Source organism: Pelecanus crispus, chromosome 12 (assembly GCF_030463565.1).
Source record: "Pelecanus crispus isolate bPelCri1 chromosome 12, bPelCri1.pri, whole genome shotgun sequence".
Taxonomy (NCBI): Eukaryota; Metazoa; Chordata; class Aves; order Pelecaniformes; family Pelecanidae; genus Pelecanus; species Pelecanus crispus.
Window position 1 is genome coordinate 8,065,664 of NC_134654.1, and position 20,806 is coordinate 8,086,469.

The window sequence follows — 20,806 nt, forward strand, 5'->3', positions numbered from 1 at the left end:
GGGGTCTCAGTCTGCAGGGGCCCTGCTTGCTCCCTGGGGTCCTGCAGCTGGCTGTTCCCCTGTGCCCAGCCCCTCCCTCGTGCTGTGTATGGTCATTTTTTAAATACTGTTTTTATTTTAACATCTTTGTGATTTAATCATGGGGAAAAAAAAAAAAAACAACTTTCAGGCTCTCCAATGACTGTAAATTATTTAAATACATTTGCCCTTGGAATAAAAAATACTGTTTCTGTAGTTTGTTTACTGCTTTCTCTGCTCAGCCAGAGGGAAGCAGGAGGAGCAATGGCTGCTAACCAGGAGGAAGCCTGGGGAACAGGCAGCAGCTCTGGGTTTAGGCTGAGCTGGAGCTGGGGCCAGTGCCTACCCTGGGGTGCTGAGCCCTGGCAGGGTCACGAGGATGGCAGCGGGGGATGGATGGCTCTGGATGGAGGCACAGCTGTGCTGGACGTGCTGTTTGGTTCCCACCACTGTAGGAGTTCCCAGTCGTAGTACAGGGCTTCTCTTCCCTCAGTGGCCTGTGGCACGGAGCTGTGCAGGCCAGGGGGTGCCACAGGAGGGAGCTCACAGCACTGCCCTCCCGGCCCCGCTGCACCCTGGGCTGGTGCAGGGGCATTTGGAGATGGCTTTTCTTCCCTCCCCTGACACAACGTGCCAGGGGCCCACTGCCAGATGAGCCAAAACTGTAGAGCACACAAGCTGTTCGAGACCACCCCAGTGACCAGGGGCAGCACCTTCCCTTTATTTTTACATGTGCATCCTCCAGAGATGCAAGACCAGGGTGCTGTTTGCACAGCTCCAGCGTGAAGCCTGGTTCAGGTGTGTGGTGCTCCCACCCCTCCAGTGCCACAGCTCCTCCACCTCGGCCCCCTCTGCCCTGCGGCTTCAAGGTAAAGGAGGAACAGGGGTACAACACACCCTGGAAGCCAGCACTGGTGTGTGGCCTCCAGCTGCCCTTAAAAGTAAAGAGGGCTGCTGGAGCAGCCAGGGAAGCGACTGCTTGCAGCCTGTGAGATGTGGGGGCCTCTCTACCTCTGCCTTCAACATGCAAGGGCTGCAGGGCTGGGGAGAGCCTTGAGCACCCCAAGAGCTGTGCAAGAGGCAGCCGGCAGCCCTGGACCCAGCCTTGTCCCAGGGGCGTTGATGCAAGTGGGCACCCTGGGCTGCCCCTGCCTGCAGTGGGGTGGGGAGCCCTAGCAGAGCTGGGCTTGACCCCAGAGACCCATCCCAGTAAATGCCTTCAGGGCAGAGGAGCAACTGTCCCAGGCACCCTGCTTTCCTGGAGGAGGAAGGCAGATGGGACAGGAGTTGCAGGGTGCTCCTGACTCCAGGTGAGTGACTCAGGCACAGATCCAGCACCGCAGTGAACACGCAGTCTATTTGCAAGCACACACTGTCCCACACCCAGGCTTCCAAGGAACAGTGAGACACCAGAGTCTGGACGGCATCGAGATGGAGATGGAGCCGGTGGGGAGAAACAGTCCTGGCCCCCACGCTGCCCCCCTTCAATTCCGCTTCCTGTCTTTGTTCTTGTTCTGAAACTTCTGGTGGACAACACGGAGGGTGGTGAAGAAGTTCCCCAGGAAGAGGATGAAGAAGGGGAGACCGCACATGAGGACCTGCGGGAGCCGCAGAGGCACGAGTCAGCAGGAGGGACCTGCCTGGGGCATCCCCCTTTCCCGGGGCAGCTGCCTGGGAGCCCCCTTACCTGCCACTCCTTGCATTCCGGGTGCTGGAGCATGCGGAAGAGGGTGACAGCGTTGTAGAGCTGCCAGAACTGCAGGAGAGAGGAGATTTAGGGGAGTTTCTGCTTTCAGAGGCTCATCCAGCTGCTTCCTCTGGGTGCAAACCTCATGTGAGGCCAGCCTGCCCCAGCACGCAGTGAAACCGTGTCCAGGCTCGGGGCCAGAGGACTCATCCCCAGAGGACCGCAGCTAGGATATCTCCCCCTTTCTTGCCACTTTCTGGAGCCCAACAGCCAGGAGGAAGCCTTGGCCAAAAGCAGTAGGCTGGTCTATTGGCCTAAGTGATCTGGCCAAGGAAGAACTGGACATTCAGCAGCAGCAGCTCAGAGCTGAAGCTCAGACGGGTTTCTGGAATGGTTCTACGGAGCCAGCCCCTCTCCTGTAGTTTGCACATCACTCGAGCACTTGGCAGAACTACCCCAGGTCCTCCCCATCTCACTAGCTGAGTCATGGAGGTGGTGGGTGCTTTGGAGGAAAAGGCTCAGCATTTGCTGAAAGCATTTCCCTGCCCCAGCATCGTATCGCATGGCTGCAGCAGCCTGTGGGAATCTGTCTGATGTCCAGGCTGCCAAGCGCAGCCAGGAATACGGCACGATCCGCTCCCGAGGCTCTGGCCTCTTGCAGGTCCCTGCAAGGATCAGTGCACACTCACCTGCCCAAAGAAGAGGAAGGGAAGCAGGAACGTGAGGCCTCTCCACATCCAGGACTGGAAGCCCTCTGCAAAGGATGAAGGTTTGCATGGGGACCCGAGACCGTGCTGGCTGGGGGACCGGATGGAGCCCAGCTCCTGAGGTCGCAGGCAGGGAGGTTTAGTGGCCAACCTGTGCCTGGCTGAGAGGGTCCTGCCAGGCTAACGCAGCCTTGCTGTGGGTGCTCGTACTCCCTGGGAGGACCGTGGCAGGGATCCCTCGCCTGAGGCCAACGTGGGCCTCTCGGGAGGAAGCTGCTCTCATAGAGCTGCCCTCGCCCGCAGCTGCGGTCCCTCAGCCCGAGCACTCCATGTCGCAGGGGCCGGGGAGGTGACAGCCCACAGGTACGTGGGGTGTTGAAGGGAGGTTCTCTGTCTGTGAAGCAGCTTCCTGGAGGAAGCTCAGATGCCAGGAGCCGCATCCCGAGGGCGCCAGCTGTGGGCCAGCAGCCCCAGGAGAGCAGGAGGAGGGGGGCATCCGGCTGACGGGATGATGCCGCCTCAAGGGACGTGCTGCTTTTAGAGCTTTGGCTTTACTTGAAGCTTTTACTGTTTCTGCCACTGATAAACCACAGTCAAACTAACCTCGCAGCAAAAATAACTGTCACCATTGCCTTTAACAGAAACCACAGCTCCCAGTTAGCTGAGCACCAGTCTGGTGCTGGGAGGGAGGGAGGGAGGCTGCTAACAGCCACAGGCCCTGCGGCAACGGCAGGTCCAGTTGGACTGGGACAATCAGTAAGAGAAGATCCCAGCTTACCCACAGTCAGGTCCATGTTGTGCCTCTCGCCCAGCGCTCGCAGCCGGTACAAGCACCCGCTCTGATAGTAGTACTGCAGGAACTGCACAAAGCCTGCAAGGAGAGCGTGGCTCCTGTCAGCAGGTGCCCAGGCATCATCCCCTGGCCCCCACATCAGTGTGGCTCCGAGATGATGCTGCGCACAAAGACTGTCCCAGCGCCAGGGTGGTGGAAAGAGGCCGAGGGAAAACCCAGGTGAGCAGAGAGCTGTGAGCAGCTACAGCTGGCTCTCCACGCGTCGCAGAGCCAGGCAGGCACGCTCAGCGCCTGAGGCCAGCCGTGGTCCCAGGCCCCTGTCCCGGCACACGGGGCAGCACTTACTCTGGTACATGGAGAAGGAGAGGAACTGGTTCCTGAACATCTGGTACATGAGCCCATCTGGCCTGCGGAGAGACGATGGGGCTGAGAGGGGACACAGCCAGCCCTGCCTGCCACACAGCCGGGGTGACGGCACTCTGCCTCGCCCCGGCTCCCACCAAAGCAGGGGTTTGAGATAGCCCTTCCACAAGAACTGCAACGCAGGGGATCCTGTTTCCTAGCCCAGGGACCCTGCCTGTGCTGCCTGCTGCGCAAAGGTGCCGACGGCTGCTTTTGTTTAGGGTGCTTGGGCCTGGAGAGGAATGTGTGGACTTGACTGGTAGAGCACAACATCCAGAGAGCAGGACTGCGGCCATGCGTTAGGGCAGTGAAGGCCCCTTCATCTGAGCTGGCCGCAGCCCAAGCAGGCCGGGGTCTGTACAGCCAAAAGATGGGGGGATGCACACTTACCATGTCAGCATGACACCTGAGAGGAAGGTGGAGATGTAGTGATGGAAAACCCACCAGCCTTTGATTCTGGAAGGCAGACACAGAGAAGGGGCGTCAGGTCTTGAGCACGAATCAAGACCCAAGCACACAGCAGGAGAGCTGTGGCAGCCCAGTGCCAGCCACCCTCCAGCTCCCAGGGCAGGCAAGCAGCAGGGCTGGTTACGAAAGGCCGTGCACGGAGCAGGACCCAGCGCCTCCGGTCCAGGTGGCACCCAGGGGCCAGGACCACTCCAACCGCTGCTCCACCTTCCCGCACCACCTCCGCACAGGGAGCTCCTCCTGCCCCACTCGTTACCAGGGTTTGCTCCACACCCTGAGTGGGAGGGAGCTGCTCCCTTGGGAAGCATGGAGCTACGCGATGGTTCCCAACTCCCCAGCCTTGCAGAGAAGGACCAACTCACTGCACGCCCCCCTCCCTGAGCCCAAGGGACTCACTTGGATCCGTTGTTGATCAAGATGCTCTCCCGGATGGTGAGGGTGCAGTAGTACCACACCAGGAGGAAGTTAAAGACAGCGTCTGTCACCCTGGTGGGAAACAAAGCAGGATGTGAAGGTGGCAGCAGAGCCACTGCCCATGCGTTGGGGGCACAGGCACCGAGACAGCCATCGCTGCAGGATGCCCACCCACGCTGAGGGCAGGGAGGCCTGCTCCTCCACCAGCCAACATGGCCACAGTGAGACTGCAGCAGCCACAAAAGCCACCCCACCTCCAGGGCAGCAGCCAGATCCTTTGTCAGGATCTCCTGCTCAGCTCTGGACCTTTCAGGACGGGAGAAGAGGACACAGCGGCCCTGGGAGATCTCTGCCCAGCATCCAGACTCACCTGGAGTTGAGGAGGAACCGACAGGAGAAGGACACGATGAGTAAGATGATGGTGAGGTAGAGCTTGAACTTTTCGTACTCATCTTTATATGCGAACCTGCAGGGAAGCACAAGGACAGGCTTGGAGCGAGGTGGCTGCTGGAAGTCTCTGTCCTCCCATCCCACCTAGCTAGACAACAGCGATGCTCCAATGGGAACCTGTGGGACATGCTCAGGAAAAACCTCGTCCCCTGGGTATTTCTGAGATGAGAGTACACGGGACTGCTTTCACACAGGTGAGAGCACTTCAAGTCACCCCCCAACCACGCCAACCTGGCGGGTGGCCCAGAGGGCTCTGGGAAGCTGGGCAGGTTGGCGTCTGCTCAGCTCTTCAAGGGGAGGCCTGGGGAACTGAGGGAGGAGGACATGGGCTCCTGGCTGGGCACCTCTGGCATTAGTGTCCCAGCGTGTGTGGGGCTCTCGTGGGCCAAAATCGGCCATTGGTGTTTCCCAAGGGAAGAGGAGGAGGGAGGCTCGCCAGTGGCTGCACAAGTCTGTCTCTCCTGGAAGTCCCTAACATGGGGGAAACCCAGACACAGCTTTGGTGGAGGATCCTATTTAGCTTGTCAGAGCTAACAGTCTGTCCCAGCCCGGTGGCAGGAGTGTAAGAGGGAGTCAAGGACTCAGCTGATTCTGGGAAAGGAAGCAGAGGACAGCCCGGGAAGGGAATCTGCACCAGGCGGATCAAGCCAGCCACGTGTCTGCACGTGTGGCAGCTCAGCCCGGGAGGAGTTGTCGTTTCCTGGCGACAAGGGGATCCCAAGCCAGGCAAAGCGCACGGCAGCAGTGACGAAAGGGCCGTACTTGGCCTGATTGCTGAGCAGCGTGACGTTCACGTTCCCGAGCACCAGACTCAGGTACAACCTGGGGAGAGAGCAGAGGCATTAGGACAGGCGCCTGCCCGGGAGCTGGCAGCACTGCTGCGGAGGCGAAGCAGAGCCGTCCCCTCTCGTGCCACCGCTGAGGCCACGGGGCCGGGAACGAGCACCCAGCTGTTTTCCATTTGGAGCTGCCAGGTGGCGTGACCGGCACAAGCGCTCTGGCATCTCCTCCCAAGGGCAGGGGGACAGGCGGCCGAGCACACCCCCCACCTCCCGCTGGCACCGGGGTGTTTGTCAGGGCTTGCCCCCACGCACGGCCGCTGTTCAAGGGCAGGTGAAGGCCACGAGCAGACAGAGCGAGGGGGACAAGGGTGGCAGCGCTGTAGAGGCTCAGCCTGGCTCCTGCCAAGGTGTCCTCCAGGGAGCCCAAGCAGGGCAGCGCGGCTGGGACACTGCCGGGAGCAGGGTGACGGCAGGTTTGTGCCTTGCAGCGTTACAGCCGCAGGGTCGACCTGGTGTTTCACCCAGAAATAAGGTGCCTCTTACCCGTTCTTCTTTGGTAGATAGGCCTCCATCTCAAAGAAAACGTTCTGCCTCTCTTTTATTAGGTTCTGAGTCTCTTGGATGGACTCCTCCTGTTCGGGACTCGTGTGGGCTTTGCATCTGGGGAGGAAACACAGGCGCTGGCATCAGGATCGCCTCCGTAACACAATCAGCATGTGCTGGCACTTGATACAGGACTGTCTCAGACAAGGACACCCCAAGGACGGGGAAGACGGACTGGAGGCAAGTCCATGACTCCATCTGCAGGGTGAGCTCCTCTGTCAGGCTGGGATGTTGCTCAAGAAAAGGAAGCAGGGTGAGAGCGAGGTGAGGCCAGATAGGTCTTCTCCTCAAGGAAGGACGGAGAGAGCTTTGTGTGGGACGGCGGGCAGTTCAAGTTACCTGCAAAGCCCCTGCAAGCTCCAAGCTGCAAACAAGGCTCAAATCGGGGCAGAGGGAAGGGAAGCTGAGGAAGAACTGCCCGGGTGAGTCCAGACCTCCACAGCACTTTGCTGTCACTGAGGCTGCGGTAATGTTTATATTGGAGACAGAGCCATGAGATGAGTTCAATAGCCCCGTCCTTGCTGCTCTCCCCGCCCACCCGCCCTGCACCGTTGCAGGACACCAACTTACTTTGTGAGGGACAATGACAGCTCCTTCAGCCGCTTCTTCTGCCGTGCGATGGAGCTGGAGATCCCATCCTGAAGCTTGGTTAGCTCCTCAAGTTTCTGCTTGTACAGCTTGTGATTATCCTGGGAAGGAGAGACCGGCATGCATTACAGCTGCCTGCCCAGCTGTCCCTGTCCTTGGGGGGACATCTGTTGATGCATCTGTCAAAAATTGTCTCTAACTTCACCTGCACAGCAGGCTGGGTAAGACAAGAGGTGGCTGCAGAAGACCAGGCGTGTTTGGGGACCGCCTGCAGACATCCCTGCTTCCATGGGGGGAGAAGCAGCCACTGAGGATGTCCATCCCCAATCCCAAGGAAGTTATCTACAGGTGCAGGCACATCCCCATGGCAAAGCCTGGTCCTGCCCTCGCACATGGCTTGTGTCCAGCCCCCCTCCAGCTGCAGGCTGTGAAAGTCCAGCCGGCAACATGGTCTCACTCCAGGGATAATCCCATGGTTGGGAAACCATTGACTGCGGCACAGGGGATAGGAAAGACTTGGGAAAAAACCCACTGCTGGGGCCAGGGCTGTAACCAAGAGCCACAGCCACCCGGCAGCGGTGGCTTTGACTGCTGGGACGGGACGAGCAGCTCTCTCTGCCTGGAGGTTCGTGCTGCACCTGCCGCTGCCCTGACTCGTGGCTCTGGGGCTCCATCCCGAGCACCCCCAGGGAAGCTGGAAGGAGCCTGTCAATGAGCCGGACAAAGGGGACGGGACCTGCAGCAGCCAACTGCCCGGCTCCTCGTGCCGGCGGTAACCCAACCGCACCTGGGTAAGGCTAGATGCCATTCTTCTGCTATATTTAGAAAGGAAAGGAGAGAGCATGCTGGATCAATGCTCCTTCTTGTCCAGGTCAGCTGGGAAACAGCCTCACCTTGAGCACGGGCAGCCTGAACGTCACATTCACCAGGGAATTACATGCTGCTCACAACAACCCTTGGACTAGACCTTGACACACACACATTTTAGCCTCCATAGCTCTTATCGTGCACTTTATCAGCAGATCTCAAAGGAGAAAGGTGAAACTGAGACACAGAGGACAGAAACAACTTGTTCTCCCTCTGGTGACAAGCAGCAGCAGGGTGGGAACAGATCCCAGATAGCCCTGGCTCCCCCGGCAGTGATTTATGGACCTGATCTCTCCCAGGACATTCCCTGCTCAACCATCAAGCTTTCCTGCTCCCACCTGGAGTCACCTCCTTCTCTTGCTCTGGAGTTAACTGAGAGCAAGCAGCTTTTGTGACAGCTCCTTTAGCGGTGCCAACCTGGGTCTCGCTGCTCCATAGACCACCTGAGCACCACGCTCGGGCACAGCCTGGATCAGGAGCCACCCCAGGAGAAGGTTTCTAAAGGCAAGGGCCGTCACGCTGCGAGGGCCGGCAGTGCGTGGCCGCAGGCAGGGTTCAAAGCAGGTGACCCAGGACATCCACGCAACCCCTATGGAGCAAGAGGACGTTTCTCAAAGCCTCCCTTGCCCCAGATCTGGGCACAGCTGTGGTGTGTCTGCAACAACATCCACTTCGCCCTGCTCCCGGGGGGGGAAGGAGGGGGAAAGGGAACTGGTGCAGATGCAGCCGATTGGTCTGAACGGCAGCAGAAGACAGTTAGCCAACCTTTTCCGTGGGTGACCTCTGTCTGAGGCAGGCACCCCCTGCCCAGCCCTTCCCCTGGCAGCAAGCGCCTTGGGGATTACGGAAAGCAGGTGGAAACGTCTCTGACACCCGTCACCTTCCTGGCAGAGCCCCCGGCCAGCCCCGGCGGGTGACAGGGCACGGGATGGAGAGTGCCCGGGGTCGAGGGAGGCAGGCCGGCGGGACGAGGTGTCCGGCTGTAGCGTGACCAGATTCCTGGCTGCCTCTGCTCCCCTGCGAGCCTGGCTTCAGGTCTGCCGGAGCCGGGCTGAGCGGAGCGATAAGGAGCGTGAAACAGCATCTGCGCACCTCTTCCCCGGCCGTGCCACGCCGCTCCCCGCTCCTAGGCTTTACAAGTCTGGAGCGCTCACGTCTCCGCGCCACGTCCATCCCGGGCTGGGTAATCGGGCTGACCAGCCCTGCCAAGCCCCCGCTCCCGCCAAGGGCCCAGGGCCGGGCGAGGCTTTAGGCGGGCCCTCGGCGGTGCCCCGGCGCAGCCCGGCACCCCCAAGGGCTCCTTCGGGAGCGGTGACCGAGGGCTGGGCAGGGCCCCACGGGGAAAAGCGACCGGGACCCAGGCGGGGACACCCCGGCTGCCCCGGCACCCGTCAGGGACGCTGCCCGGGCACCCCCCGCCCCCGTGGCGGTACCCGCGGGGTGCCCGGGCCGGGCGGGAGGGGTCCCCGGCCCCTGGGACCCGGCGGAGGGTAACGATCGCCCCGGCGCCAGGCGAGCCCTGAGGCAACGGCGGCCCCGTCCCCCCGCGCTCGGCCCCGGCCGGTGTTGCCCAACCGGAGGCTGAGGTCGCCGCTCCCGGGGGAAGCGGCCGGCAGCGGGGGGGGGGGGGGGGGGGGGACACGGCCCGGAGCCGGCTCCGCTCGGGCTGTCGGGGGCCGCCGCCGGCGGGGAGCGGCTGCCCGCGGGCAGGGCGGCGGTACCTGGATGCGCTGGTAGCCGTCCTGCAGCTCCTCCCACTCCCGCAGGCACTCGGCGGCCGAGGCGCCGCAGGCCATGGCGGCGATGGCGGCGGGCGAGCGGCCCCGGCCCCGGCCCCGGCCCGCGGCGCTGGGCTGCGCTGGGCGCCGCCGCCTCCCGCCCCGCTTCCGGGCACGCCCCGGCGGGGCGGGGCCAGGGGCGGGGCCAGCGCGGGGCGGGGCCGGCCCAGCCGGTGCCGTTCTTCCTTAGAAATAGCGGCCTGGAGTGAGGGGGGACGAGGAGCGGGAAAAAAGGGAAAGAAAAAAAAAAGAAAAGGGAAAGAAAAGAGAAGCAAAGGGAAAGAAAAGAGAAGCAAAGGGAAAGAAAAGAAAAGAAAAGGGAAAGAAAAGAGAAAAAAAAGGGAAAGAAAAGGGAGGGAAAGAAAAGGGAGGGAAAGAGAAAAGGGAAGAGAAGAGAAGAAAAGGGAAGAGAAGAGAAAAAAGAAAAGAAAAAAGAAAAGAAAAAAGAAAAGAAAAAAGAAAAGAAAAAAGAAAAGCACATGGCCAGTTCGCTGCCAGCTCAGGTTCTTGCTGTGGATTCACCAACAGGAGGGTAAGGGCCAGCCAGCTCCCTCCCTGACCTCCTGCATCTGAATTACAAACCCAGGGGGATGATGTAAAACGAAAAACCCCGGTAAATCCTTAGCACACAACGCAAGAAGAGCCCAGGAGCATTCTCTGTAATGTTTTATTTTGTGATGACAATACGAAGAATTTACAGTGCGGTAAGAGAGAGGACAGCACCGAGTTAGGTTTCACGTAACAGCATCAATGCTTCAAAGTTACCAGCCACGCCCGGAGGTTAGGTTGTTGTATTAGAAGGTGGCAAGTGGGAAGCGTGGTCTCGCTGGACAATCCAACCAGCGAGTCCGCAAGAGGCCGTGTCCGTGCTTGCAGGTAGCTGAGAAGGCACGCCAGAGTGGAGGAGCTTCTGAAACGGGGAAATTCCATCATCACCTCACCGGGCTGGAAGTGGGTGCCATCAAACTCTAAATTTACCATCCCAGCTATGGATCGACAAACCTTTTCAGAGATAACCCTAATGACTTCCCCATACCTGGGGTAAGGAGCGTGCCCGATAACATGGTTATAAGCCCCTTCGCTTATGAAAGAGACGAGCGGTGTGTAATGGGCTACAGCCCGCAGGACTTGCTTTCCCCAAACTGCCACCTTCTACAGCATGGGTGAGTTTCCCTAATGGCTCCAAAACTTGACCCCAAGTAATATAGAGCTAAAGAGGAAAGCCTTTCTGTTCCGTTAAGATCTTTTTTTCAAACAGAGCTCCAGTAACTTTCTACCGACACGGTGGTATGGACAGGGAGGCGCCTTTCCCCGCTGGGGGTTCTCTTTGCTCCCTGTCAGTAATTTGGTTCAGAGACGTCTGTGATCGTGGTCCTGTAGATTTGGGTCTCCCAGTCTGACAGCTGTTTCACAAAGCCCCGGTGTGGTCTCATGTTCGTTTTGCATTTCAGAACGTAGTCCCAAGCTCTCTGTAAACAGAAGGAAAGCAAAGGAGTGCTAGGAATTTGAACTGAATCTCGGGTATTTACATGAAGCAGCTACACCTGTGAACGACACAGCTTTGTATTTACTCCCTGTGTTGGACAGCAAGAACCTGCAGATAAGAGTTTGGCTACCAAAGCAGGGACAAACTGGATGAAGATGTGAACTTCAGAGAAGCCTGTCACCTTCATACTCTTCTCTCCTGGGTATGAGGACAGCTCAGGCTGCTTTCACTACCTGGCAGGTATCTTGCATTATTTTACACCGATGGAGCAATGCAGTCCTGGATTTTCTACCCTAAAATGCTGTTTCTTCCATGGATGATAAGTGAAGTATCAGCTGTTCACAGGTAAGCAAAAAAGGTTATCGTGTTCCGGGACTGGTGTGACCTGTTGCGGCAGAGCAGCTATGAAGCTCCAGTTATCCCACTGCATTAATTACAGTCACCTTAATTATTTGTTAGTTCCATGTAATCAGCTAGGAACTCTGCTACACACAGGGCAGATCCACTGGCATTACTCCGCTTTACTCCAGCTGCACCCTTGGGTTTGCCCAGTAGTGCTCGTCTTCCCACTTCCCACTGCCCCCCGCATGCAGAGGATTGCTTAAGCAAAATGAGACCAAAGGTTAGAAGATAGTGCTCCATTGGTTTGTTTTTCTAATCTCAGTGATTCTGCAGGCTCTGAGGCTGATCTTCCAATATTTACTCCTCTGGGCCCATGGTGTGGATGTCGGTAGTTCCCCTGAACTCAATAGATCTATTCACGTGTCGATTACTAACAGAGTAAGAGGCCACACATCCCAAATCTGCCTCTTTTGCAATATCCACGTCTTTCAAAGCTCTCAAAGATCTTTGCTGAGATTGGGTGAAGGATCGCACGGAAATCTGTTGTACTGCTTTCATCTGCAAGAAAAAACTTGTCTGCCAGGGTAATCCCCCAGGAAAGCTTTGCCCGGCCAACAGCCCAGGCCAGCTGCAGCACTCCACTGCTGTGTCAACCTTTTCTTCTTTTTTTTGGCACTTAGTAAAATGCTGAGACCAGCCTGTTCACACCAACTGAGAGAAACTGCAAGGATCAGCCTTTGACTTTTGCACTGCCATTGCAAGCACCTCCAGTAATTCAGTGTGCAAGGGAATGGTTATCAGCGTGCAGGAGCAATCGCACCCAGCGTTAGTAGCAGAGACGAAATAGTGTCTGCAGCCCTGTTGGCACACTCAACCTGAAACTACCCGTTGGCGCACAGCAATGCTAAGTGATTTGCTCTTATGTTGCAAATGTTTGCACAAAATCAATTAAATGATTAGATAGAAGCCCAGCTTCAGTGAAGCTTGGATCAATCCTTTCAAGCTCCCAAAGGAGAAAACATTTTCCAAACTAGGACAAGATTTTTAAGGAGACACCTTTCAGTTCCCATGGGAACCAGCCTGCTCTGTGCTAAGCAGGCACCATGAGATGATGCCTACAGCAGCACAATGCCCATGCGCTGGATGCAAAGGGAAGAAGAGCCTGGCACCTGGGCAGAGGCCATCAGGCTATTGAACAGCTGGGTCATTCTCAGCCATCATTCATATTTTTCTGATTTTATTCAGAGGTATGGAACAGAGTATACTGGCCATTTAACCTGTACGTCCCTCCCGGGCTAGTACCACCCCATTCCAGATTTCTCTACAGTACTACCTGTGGGAGGGGATTGCTTCTGGAGAAATAAAATAGGATTCAGGAGGAAGCCAGAGCTGCTGAGTCCAGTGGTAAATCAGAGCCCTGCAAACACTGGGTTCTGAATTTCCCTGTAACCCCCATGGTATTAAGAGATGGGGTTAACTCCAGTAGCTTCCAGATACTCTCTTTCTCAGATCGAGGAAAGCAGAAATACTAAGTTCTATAACCACAGCATTATCTTTATAGCCCCATAGTTAAGAAGGGAAATGCAAACATATCACAGGTGCCAGGGTAAGGACTCACAGATCCAAAATCACACTTAAGCCACTTCCTTAACGGTATAAAGAAGATACAATCGCTATAATAGAATCTGTTACATTGTCAGGTGGATAGTCTGCATGAAAGCACGGATAATGTCTTTCTCATTACTACAGTAATGAGGCTCCAGAAACAGAAATAAACTGCAGACCCAGCCAGTATCTGTGGGAAATATGACAGTGACGTACCTTCAGGGAAAACTGGCAGGAATGCATAAGATAGGCCATGGTTACTGTGCTGCTCCGGCTTATCCCCAGGCTGGAGAACACTAGGACCGCTCCACAATCCAGCTGAGCATCTGAGTAAAGAGAAATGCCAATCACAAATTAGTGATCTGGGAAATCAAGCTTCCAATTGTACAGTCAAGCTCTAATTCAGTGACAGCTGACAGGCTAGCAGCCTGAGCGACGGGAACCCTCATGAACCCTGACAGCAGCAGATGGGCACTGCCAGCTCCCGTTTCTCTAAACATTTGCCTTTCTTAAAAATCCACTGAGTTAAAATGGGGCTTCGAAGACCAGAACCAAATGACAACGACCAGTCAATGCTTCATTAGAGATCAGTGTTGCCTTTGCATCAGATAACTGAAGAAAAGTGGCCTAGCATGACCAATCAGCTGTGGTCAGCACCACATCAGCTACTCAAACTCTTCCCAGAAATGTTTAAAGGTATTGAAATTTCTGATGAATGCAAGCCTAACTGTTCTCCACTGAAAGTGGAGGAACTGGCTCTCAAACTGGAGGGACTTAGACTTCAAATCCCTTACCCCTCCATGGGGATCACCAGCAGGAAGCATGTACATGCCAGCCAGGGCACTGGTTTTATGATGTTCTTATGACGGATACCTTGCAGTGAAAATTACCAAGATCAGCAAACTCATTTTCTACAAAAGCTAAGCCCACTTGGCTTTAAGGTGATGCTGTCACTTGCTCCTAATCACATCAACTCTGCTATCTGTGCCTGAAAGGTTCTATATTTTATTAATAACCTTTTGAATTCTTCCCTGCCTCTCCAGAGCAGGCAGCATGACATGTTTTTAGAATATCAGCAACTGAACTCCAGAATTCATAGGGCAAATCTTCTTCTTTTACTGCTGTCGAGAGGTTGTGGGGGTTTGTGGTTTTTTCTTCAAGCTCTAAAACAGAGTTTTCTGACTTATTTCTATCATGAGATACTAGTTCTGTTCTAAGACCTGACCAGAAATGGCCTTGCTCCAACATACACCCGGCATGAGGACACTCACACTCCTCTCAGAGTACGTGGAGAGCTTTAGTCTAGTGTTCACCCATAACCGTTCCAGTTTAAATAATCTACTCTAGACTGTCAAGTAAACAGTGAGACTATCAAGTAAACAGTATACACTTCCACAAGAGCTACAGCTAATAAACTTTTACAGTCTGTTTTGGAAACTTCCACAAACTAATGTGAGAAAGAAACTTTCTTCTGAAATACTATTGGGAAAAAAACTGGGGCAAAATGAAAGGCAAGTAAGTGGATTTCGATACTTATGTTTCAATGCATGCAAATCACGATATTCAGTTCAGGACTCAAAAATTATATCCTCAAATACTGTTTCCTTGTTTCTTTATGACCAGTTGTCATTTCTTATTTTGTATTGGATTGTAAGGTCTGTGGGGACAGGGTGGTCTTTTGCTTCTGGGTCTGTAGAACAGCAGGGCCTTGGTCTGTGGCAGGTGTTATTTCATAGCATGATAAAAGTATCGACATGGTTGGCCACCATCACAGGATGGAGCTGCATCTGCTGTGCTGCTGCAGGCACTGAGCTCGAGAGTATTTTTCTTGCCCTCTCTGATGTAATCAGCTAAAGGCAGGTTTATGCTGTCCAACCTGAAACTCTTCCTAGGCCCTACGGTGGGTCTGCACTGCAAATCACAAAGATTAGCAGCATCTTGTGGTAAGTTCTCCAATGTGTGCCCTGCTCTTGTTCAAATACAGCTCTGGTGTTTGAAGATTTGGGCTGGTAAGAGTCAAAGGGTTGTATTTAAGAACAAAGGAATAGGAGGGAGTCCTATGAAGCCCCAGTAGACATCCTGCAGCAAAGCCTTTTCAGATCGGGTGGAAAGCTCACTATTATCAGAGAGTAAGGTATTCTTTAAAGTGAGTAGGAACATCAGACTCTGATGCCCTGTAAAACCTCCTCTCTGTCCATCAGGATGGTTAGTAAGGCAGCTCTGGTATCCATTAGGGTGTGGGCTTGCTTGGGAGTATGCTGATCTTGAAAGATTACGACCCTTCTGCCTGAGCTTCCTGTTTGAGTGTATTGCAGTCACTCCCACCTAGTAATCTAGAGTGAGCAAGGTCTTAGGAATTCCAGATCAGAACAACTCACCTATGAAATGACAAATGGTGGCAAAGGTAGAAAAAAGATCTGCTTTGAGAGAATCTGGAACAGATATATGGAGATATTTGCCACCTTCTGCAAACCTGCAAAAAGAGCACACAGCATGACATGGACCAGAGAAGCAGCTTTGAAAAAATGTGTTTGTTGGAGGCAAGCTGATAATTTTGTTTGCTGTTACGTGTGAGTTTTCCATCATCATCATCATTAACATTTTGATAAGGGATTTGTTACATTAAGACACTGAGGTGCTTGTAATACAGAACCAGTTTAATTACTGATTTTCCATTCCACAGGGTATTAGTATTGATGTCTTAACCTACAGCTTCTTTTGTCTGAGAGCTAAATGAAAACAGATGAACTGAAAGCAAGAGTGTCTTCACAGCGTGCACGTTGGCAGTTTTATGAACATAGCCCCCTAATTCACTTCATGTGGTTTTCTATGACAGCATCCTCTTCCTTCCACAAGCTAGGTAAGGAAGGAAGACCAACAGCATGAAACATCGGTGATTTAGCTTTTACACTGATGTGTGTGTAAGATTTTGCTCTGAAGGCTATTCAAAGATGTAGGTTCTTCCTGAAGGATGATGGTATGCGATAGACTTGAAATACCAAGGGCCTCCCAGTCCTCCTCTCACCCAATCCACCTGTGTCATGGTAGAGGGCTGCAGGACTGCATTGCTGCTGTGCTACCTCTGGTGTAGAGATCAGAAAAATGAGCATGAAATAGCACTCGAATCTGCAGAGTTTTCCTCCAACCCGAGGTTTCCTTGGAAGTTCACAGACACTGACTCCTCTGTGAATGGGCTCTGGTGCTGTGCCACCTCACTTTTTTCACAGGCACAGACATTGGTGAGGGCACACCTTGAACTATTTAACTTACAGTGTGGCAGGCTGTTCGGAGATGTTGACTTGAGCTTTGATCTTCAGATCTTTCTGAATTTGTTGGTCACAGGCCTGCTTGAAATTGCCCATATATAACTTTGCAGGCAGTATTTCTACAGGGTATGGCTGGAAGTTGTCTAATTCCTGCCAGAGAGAAACCATAGGTTCAGTTTAGAGAGTGTATTTGCTCCTATTAGCTTGGGAGGTTCTTAAACAGAAGTAATGAAGAATTGAACACACATGTAGTCAACGCCCCGTGACACATTCTAGTGTAATGATTCATTTAGTCACCTGGACTTTCTGCATATTGAAGTCTTTGCTAGATTTAGTGAGAATAATTAACAGCATTGCTCTCATTGTGGCATTACTTGAAACAAATCCTAACTAAACAGGAGGCAGCATATATTCTTTACATTGTCTGGAGGGACTGCAGCATAACAGATTCATTTGCTGTTTTCCCCGGTTACTGTTTCAAAGGCTAAATGAAATCATCTGCCACCTGCAGAGCTGCAGGTGCCACGTCGGGGCACAACATGAGTCCGCAGCTGCTTCCGGTGTCTGCAGCGTGACGACTGAGAACAAAAATACACAAATAGCCAACCGTGCCTCTACATCCCTCACCAGTGCTCGGCTAATGCTACAACAGAACAAAGCAGCAGCCTAACAATTTAAAGCAATAGAGAACAACAGCTTAAACTGAGAGGCAAGGAGGTACTCTGTGTCCAACTGCATCTGATGGGGAAGTTCAGCAGCTTGCTACCCTTCACAAAGAAGCACAAAGTGAACTGATTTTCCCTCCTGTGCTGTAGCATCCCACAGGTTAGCACCGTGTCACAGGCTATTTCATGTGAACCAGAAGTGAACAAGAACAACAGAAACAAAAGACATGTTGCAATGCGATGCTCTCTGCTGTCCAGTGGCCTCTAAATCTGCCCTGCCTCAGGTCCCGTCCTAGATGTGAAAAAAGGGTAATTGTTTCGCATAAGCTAAATAGATCAATGTTTGTAGGTGAAACCAAACAATTAGGATACCAGTGTTCCAGTGGATGGCTGTTTTCTTTCTGGGCCTGCTGAAAGAATGCAGCAGCACTTGCTTTGTGATCCTTCCGGATGAAAAGCTTTATAGACATGGAACACAGTGCTTGACAGGAATTACACTTCTGTGTGAAAACATTTACTGTGTAACATCCCAGATAACCACGTGTCAGAGAGGAACCTGCTTCTTTTCATCATTTGCTACTGTTTGTTCAGTTATCTGTACTGTCCAGTAGGCCAGTTTCGGGGTTATCAGAGAAACCTTCCCAGTTTGTTTTCATGAGCTGTCTTTCATAAGATAGAAGAAGGATAAAAAAGGCAAAGTGTGGCTGTAAAAGAATCAGTGGCGAAACTCAGGGCAAGCACAGTAACTCAAATTCCATTTAATTCCTCTGTTTGAAATTGCTCTGATATCAGGTTTACAACATCGTTTAACTTGAATTCATTAGCCATCATTAGTTGAAAATGAATGCTAACGTCTTCTACTTGCAAATTAGTGTCGTCTCACCTGAGGCATCCACAATATCTTCTGAGTCCTCAGAAAATGATAGCAGGCTGAAAAACACTTGTATCCGCCTCTCAGGACAAGCACAGGATGGCGGGTGAACTGCTCGAAGCTTCTGGCATATTGGATGGCAGTTCCTTCCTCAGCATCTAATGAGATCAAAAAGCTATTTGCCAGGGCAGGTTTAGAGTGCCTCCATCAGTGCTGGGGGTTAAATCTGGCCCACTGACACCGACAGCAAACTCCTTTCCATTTCATCTAATGGTCTGCAGAAAGCCTTGTTAAAAGCTAGACTTATTCTTTAACTGTTGCTGCAGGTCAGTAACAACACATGCTGCTTTTCACCTCTTGTCCTGATCTTTTATTCTTCTGGTTTCTTTTGTAGGTCTATATAGATAATGTTTTTTTTCCCTCCCCATTATTCTTTGGGAAATGCTTGTAATAAGTTTCTGTGATAGGGAAGTATTATTACTTTAAATCTAATAATCTTAGTTTTATGGAGGGCCTTTAATTCTTTAGTCTGCTTTAGGCAAAGGGGGAAGTATCTTGAATAAATTCTTCACAACTCATTTAAACACTCCCCTCAGTAAAGCAAATTATGTGAGTGGCTGCTCCCCCTCCTTCTCCCAAGGGATCCATCCCACTTGCCTCTAGCTATGTCTGCATTAGAAACAGATCAGCACAATAGAAACCCAGTTCTGGTTCTTCACACCTTGCCTTGCTAATATCTCACCACTGAGCATTTATGAACGTGCTTGCTCTATTCATTCCCCTTACGCTCCCATATTTTTTTCTTAAAAAAGTGATGTAAATCTTTGCTAACACTATAGTAGCCTTTATAAAGCTAATAGGAGCCAAACAAACATACAGAAGTGATTCTGCATATGGCAGAACTCCTTGCCAAAGGATGCATGAAAGCTAAACATTTCCATGGTTCAAGGAAGACTGAACAACTACATGGAAAAGTTTCTAGCTCTTCACATTTCTCGGTGAACTCCATCAAATCATCACCCCCATTAAAGCCAAGTCTTTTTAAATATGATAATGTGAAAGCCTTTTATAACCCTCAAAGAAGGAAGTACTCATTCTGTGAACATACAGAACTTGAGTCAGTGTTTTCAATCTCTGAAGAAGCACTGCTCCCTAAAAGGCAATCATTGAACAAGCCCAATCTCAGTGAAACGTGAAAAAAAAAAAAAAAGAATCTGTTCCTCACACGGAACAAGGAACTTCAAAAGGATCAGTCCACAGATAGGAAACCAGACCTACCAGGAAGCTTTGAAATAAAGTCTGGATTTTTGAAGCCTAAGAACATATACAATACAGTGAAAAACCAGAGGCATAGCACAGATGTTAGTTTTTCAAATAAAACTGGATAAATTGGCATCTCTTCCAATAAGCTCATAATGAGGAATGGGAAGAATATCTGTCCTGCAGTGAGGTCTTCACTGACATGGGTCACAGGTACCTTTTTCTTTCTCCTCTTCCTCATAGTCACAGCAATCCAAAGAGCTGGTCTCGCAGTCATACACCACGCAGTATCTGACACACCCCAACTCCTCGGAATCTGGTACCAGATACTCCCCTGTAGGACTCTACCAAAATCACAGAGGAATTCTATGAGGGGCACAGCTCCAAGCTTTTCATGTAGCATCAACGCTACCGACATCTTGCAAGTTACTACTCTATAGCTACAGGACAGGTTTGGGGCTATGTCTGTACTTGACTCTGAAAGACCCAGTTAGAATTCAGAAATGACACAAACTACACCGGACCGCTTCATCAGCCGCAATGGTAAAGGTGCCAGCACTGTCCTTTGTGAGACAAGTCTACAATATGTTAGATCTTGTGCAATATTTTTCCTGATACGCAGCTCCTATGTGCCAGTCCCTTGGGCTACTGAAGCCAGCTTTGCTTTGTGACAGAATACATCCCCCCAGTGGCAGAAACGGAACATGGCTGGAACAGGCAGGGGAGAGGGTGGGACAGTTCCCTTGGGTTTTAAACCAATTTTGGTTTACTGCTAATCGCTAAATCCAGGGATGGTTCACACAAACGGTAATCCCCCCTCACCTGTTCAATCCTGCGTGCTGTAATAATATGGCTCTCATTGTATTCACGCTGGGTACGGGCATCTGAAAAAAACAACCAAGACAGAGCGATTGGCTTATTTGATGCTTTAAAGGTGGAATCCTGTTCATAATTCAGTCAGTGGGCATTCAGGCACCGCCATCAGCCAGAGAAAGAGATTCAGTTTCTTAGAAACGGAGACTTTCTGATGTGACTGTAACGAACCCCAATGCTGTGTGTGTCTATGTGTAACAAGGAGTGATGCCAGCAGCTTTAGTCCTGACCCAAGTGTGGTACTGCAGCACTGCCAGCGCCAGTCCCGTGCTCCGTTCTGCTCTGCCCTCCGGCCTAGCCTGGCCCCACTCGCTGGGCCTGCTCTGACCTCCCGGCATCCAGCACCTCTGTGCTGCCCCGGAGATGGGGAGAGGGGCACCGGAGGGACCCCAGCTGCACTCCCAAACTGGCTGACGCCCTCACTAAAACATTTAACAATATCGTAATAGCCGGCACCCTTTTTTTTGATGTATTGGCACTATGCAGGATGCGAATGCTTAACAGCAGTCTTTGTGCAATGGTCAAGAAATCTCGTCCACCTCTAAAACCTCCGGGAGCAGCAGGGGAGAGTGCGTATCCCTGGGACGGATCGGAGCGGGAAGAGCTGGACGTGATGAAAGCCAGAGCAGTACCGGGTCCCGGCACCTGAAATGGGACGGGAGGAACACCCCAAGAGCAAGGCCCCGGTAATTACAGCCAGTCGTGCGTGCCCTCCCCCGGTTCCTCAGGAGGCCTGCCCCGGCCGCCCGCCCGCCGGCTCACCCAGCAGGCACAGGTAGTTGGGCTCCGCCAGCCGGGGCAGCCGCCGGTGCTGGTTGAGGATGTTGTAGAGGTGGCGGGGCTCGCAGAGCGCCACCCCCGCCATCACCCCCGACCCGGCG

At 52.9% G+C, this 20,806-nt stretch overlaps 2 protein-coding genes across 2 annotated transcripts; both read right to left on the bottom strand.

Moving 5' to 3' along the window:
- Positions 1-1,473: 1,473 nt before the first annotated feature.
- On the bottom strand, positions 1,474-9,575 carry TMEM120A (transmembrane protein 120A). The gene is made up of 12 exons (XM_075720081.1): positions 9,501-9,575; positions 6,895-7,013; positions 6,265-6,381; positions 5,702-5,761; positions 4,860-4,955; positions 4,472-4,561; positions 3,998-4,063; positions 3,551-3,612; positions 3,191-3,283; positions 2,395-2,459; positions 1,706-1,774; positions 1,474-1,616 (listed from the first exon to the last, which is right to left on the bottom strand). The coding sequence occupies exons 1-12, from the start codon at positions 9,573-9,575 to the stop codon at positions 1,503-1,505; spliced, it is 1,026 nt and encodes a 341-aa protein (XP_075576196.1). The 3' UTR covers positions 1,474-1,502.
- Positions 9,576-10,218: 643 nt separating this feature from the next.
- On the bottom strand, positions 10,219-20,790 carry STYXL1 (serine/threonine/tyrosine interacting like 1). The gene is made up of 9 exons (XM_075720082.1): positions 20,688-20,790; positions 19,875-19,936; positions 19,270-19,396; positions 18,884-18,944; positions 17,805-17,967; positions 16,261-16,406; positions 15,369-15,463; positions 13,207-13,316; positions 10,219-11,026 (listed from the first exon to the last, which is right to left on the bottom strand). The coding sequence occupies exons 1-9, from the start codon at positions 20,788-20,790 to the stop codon at positions 10,895-10,897; spliced, it is 999 nt and encodes a 332-aa protein (XP_075576197.1). The 3' UTR covers positions 10,219-10,894.
- Between the last annotated feature and the right edge of the window lie 16 nt (positions 20,791-20,806).

Excerpts from the sequence above, each read along its gene's own strand:
- STYXL1 (XM_075720082.1), bottom strand. The coding sequence starts at position 20,790 with ATGGCGGGGGTGGCGCTCTGCGAGCCCCGCCACCTCTACAACATCCTC. Across the intron at positions 19,397-19,874 it reads CAGCACGCAGGATTGAACAG|AGTCCTACAGGGGAGTATCT; the intron begins GTGAGGGGGGAT and ends TGATTTTGGTAG. Across the intron at positions 11,027-13,206 it reads CCTGCCAGTTTTCCCTGAAG|AGAGCTTGGGACTACGTTCT; the intron begins GTACGTCACTGT and ends TTCTGTTTACAG.
- TMEM120A (XM_075720081.1), bottom strand. The coding sequence starts at position 9,575 with ATGGCCTGCGGCGCCTCGGCCGCCGAGTGCCTGCGGGAGTGGGAGGAG. Across the intron at positions 3,613-3,997 it reads TCAGGTGTCATGCTGACATG|GCCAGATGGGCTCATGTACC; the intron begins GTAAGTGTGCAT and ends GTCTCTCCGCAG. Across the intron at positions 2,460-3,190 it reads CAACATGGACCTGACTGTGG|AGGGCTTCCAGTCCTGGATG; the intron begins GTAAGCTGGGAT and ends CATCCTTTGCAG.